The 3,462-nt window shown below is 45.1% G+C and overlaps 1 protein-coding gene across 1 annotated transcript; it reads left to right on the top strand.

Annotated features, from left to right (window-relative positions):
- Positions 1-235: 235 nt before the first annotated feature.
- On the top strand, positions 236-3,325 carry GNI_047050 (phosphatidylinositol-specific phospholipase C X domain protein; the record flags this gene model as incomplete). The annotated part of the gene is made up of 1 exon (XM_011131319.1): positions 236-3,325. The coding sequence occupies one exon, from the start codon at positions 236-238 to the stop codon at positions 3,323-3,325; it is 3,090 nt and encodes a 1,029-aa protein (XP_011129621.1).
- Positions 3,326-3,462: the final 137 nt, after the last annotated feature.

The following is a 3,462-nucleotide window of genomic DNA, read 5'->3' on the forward strand; positions in this document are numbered from 1 at the left end:
GTTAGAAGCTAATAAGGTCAAAGTTCCTTACGGATCTATGATTCAAGATGCGTCTGGTAGAAAATTGAAAGATGTCGAGCGAGAAAGGGATCTCCATCGAAATAGTCGACAGCGATCATATACGAATATTAAAACGACTGCCGGAGATCTGAGTACACCGAGAGCTGTAAATAGCAAGGAGTCAAGAAGACCCTACGGGGGATGGGGGGTATCCCGACAGCGGAAGTTGGGACAAATGGGGTCAGAACATGTGAGGTCAGAACATGTGAGGTCAGAACAAGCATTGGACGGACAGACGTTGAATGGTGAGATGGGAGATGGATGCTATCGGATAAGTAATGAATCGAGTGCCTTATTGGGAAGTAAGAACAGTCCTCCTCCTGTACAGTTGAGTAGTCGTCTGGTCAATCGGGGCCGGCTGCACAAGACTGGTCGATTGCAGGTCCATAAACGGTTTAGTAAGACGTCAAAATATCTTGGCGTCGGATATCTTGGCGTCACTAGTCAGGAGTCGGCTCAGAACACACCTCGAAGAGCCACCTCCCCGACCGATGCGTACCGTTTGACTTTGCCTGGTGTAAAGTCCCGAACTGCAGCCGTTAGGACCACAGAGTCGGCTACCCTGCCGCCCTTACCAAACATGTTGTTTGAAAAAGGGCCAACAGAAACAAACCTACCTACATCCCAAGACCATCACAGGTCACGCAGCAAACCAGGTACCAAGTCAGACGGGAAGTTGGATGCTGACGAGTCGAGTCATAAGCCAGATGTCAAGTCGAATATAGTTGCCTACGAACCATGGCTGAAAACAGCAAAATCACTACTGTCCCCGATCTCCAAAAAAAAGTCCAAGACTGGCGAAACCTTGCGGCGCCCCCTCAGTTCCGCGCCGCCAGTGGTGACCGCGGACCCCGTCGTGTTGGCCTCGGTCGTCTCAGAGGCGGAGGTTGAATTCGAACCTGCGGCCCCGGTTCTGGCGACCCTTCCGGCCCGGGCGGCCTCACCCGGGGCAGGGAAGCCGTTACTGGGGACGTCGGCGAAGGCGGAGGTGATGTTTCAGACGGCGGGATCGCGGTCAAGTGCGGGACCGCCGGTGCGTCCTAGTCAGGCGGGGCTGGGTGCGCATGGGTTGAGTTACTCAAGCTTGGCGATGAGGAGTGTGGAACCTACGGGTGAGCTGGAGGTGGCGGGGGACGGCTGTGTGGTGCAGGGTGTGGGAGGTCCAGGTGGCGAGACGGTTTCCGGTGGTCAGGTTGTGGGTTCGAGTCCAGGCTCCGTCGGTGACGTCCTAAGTGAATTGACATTGGATCCGGAGGCGGCTGCAGGTTGCCGTGCATTGAATGGTGTGAACTGTGTCGAATTTGCTCGGGAAGGATCGTTTCTTCAGCTGCACTCACGTTGGCACCGACCGATGATAAGGTGGGTATGGTTGGACACCGAGAGAATGGCGTTATGTTGGGAAACTGAAGATGAGTGTGTAGCTGTGTTACCACTTAGTTTAGTTGAATCAATTGTTTCAGGACCGCGTAGTACGTTCTTTCAGAAACGAGTGCTACCCGGCTTCGGATCCGCGCCGGCGGTTCCGGACCAGGCGTTTGAAGTGCGTACACGTAAAGGTAGTGCGACAGTTCTAAAGCGTTTACGTCGTGGTGCTAATACAGGTGCTGATACAGGTTACCCTGATGATGTAGCAGACAAGTTGGGAAATGGTGTCAAGTTTGGAAATAGTGTGAATCGTGGTCGAAATAATTTGAGTTCAAGTAGTTCCGAACACGTGTGTGATATAGGTGGGTGTTGGTCAAGAAGAACAGGACATGATCCTGGAGGGGTAGAGGCGGTGGGATTAGAAGGGTTAAGTCAGCGTCATTCACGTGTGGCATCTCGTAATTTATCAGCGGAATTTCTAGAAGGGCAAAGGAGCAACTCGATATATAAACCTGTCCGACATCGATTAGCAGGTGGTTGGAGACGGCATTATAGATTTCTAGCTCATGAACCAAAGGAATGTCGACAATGGTTATTAGCATTGGCTGTATTATGGCATAAAGCGAAGTCGAGTCATGTACAACAAAATTATCGACATCATCATCCATTCGTAAAAACTTTATGGACACGACAATTACATTCGGAATTATGTAAGTTCCGTGACGTATTACGACTACTACAGGTTTTGGATTTGCATGCAGATATCGGACATTGTTATACATTATTTAAGAAACAAGATGTAGATAAGTCTGGTATTATAGGTCAACCGCAATTTAATCATATACTTAATGACCTTCTTGATGTATCATTCCTTAAACAAACATTTCATCTTGGTAATGGTGATAATGATCTTTGTTCTATTGATCAAATTGTAGAAAGTTTACAAGATATACAATTAGAAACTCGAGAAAAATCACAGTGGCTTATTAACGATATTACTAGTCGTGGTGGATACTATGTATTTGATAAATTATTAACATATCTAGCTGTTAATCAACTTGTTAAACATAATTTAAATAATATACTCAACATACATCAAGCGGATTCTGAACCACGAGAAGATGCTCCACTAACACACTATTGGATACGAGCAACATACACTCCATTCGGTCTAAATTATATCAATCAATCAGATATGGCTGTAGCATTAACTAAAACTATTCAGAAAGGATTCCGATGCCTTGTCATCTACATTCAAAATTCAACACACATAGTTGAAGAAAGTAAGCTATCAGATGATAAGGAATTACTCAACAAGGAATTACTCGGTAATGAGTTACTCGGTAATGAGTTACTCGGTAATGAGTTACTCGGTAATGAGTTACTCGGTAATGAGTTACTCGGTAATGAGTTACTCGGTAATGAGTTACTCGGGGAAGTAGAGCAAAGGGAAGTAGAACGAAATGAACCACGGAAAAGGAATAATGATGACATACATCCCGTTGTTAAACCGGACGAAGATAGCCAATTGGAAATGACACTTTCAAAGTTCTGTTTCATACTCAAATCTTGCGCATTCATTTATAGCCAACATCCTGTACTTTTACTACTAGATATAAAATCAAGTAATGATCATAATTTCTACCATGTCCTAAATCAGCAATTACAGACAGAACTCGAATCTTACCTCTTACAATTCGATCCAAATTATGATGTTCCAAATCTTTCCACATGCAATGGCAAAATCATATTAGGATCTTTTGCCAACAAGGATGCAAATTATGTATGTTACACCATGTATATTACACCATGTATGTTATATTATGTATGTCACGTAGTATACTATATCACATCAGCATGTTGTTTCCATAATGTCTCCACCATAATGTCTCCACCATAATGTCTCCACCATAATGTCTCCACCATAATGTCTCCACCATAATGTCTCCACCATAATGTGTTGGTAATGTCTTTGATTTAGTTTAGTAATCGACGAGTTAAAGGGGATGCGGATATCTTTGACAGCTTCTTTGTCCC

This window comes from Gregarina niphandrodes (genome assembly GCF_000223845.1).
Source record: "Gregarina niphandrodes unplaced genomic scaffold scaffold00006, whole genome shotgun sequence".
NCBI lineage: Eukaryota > Apicomplexa > Conoidasida > Eugregarinorida > Gregarinidae > Gregarina > Gregarina niphandrodes.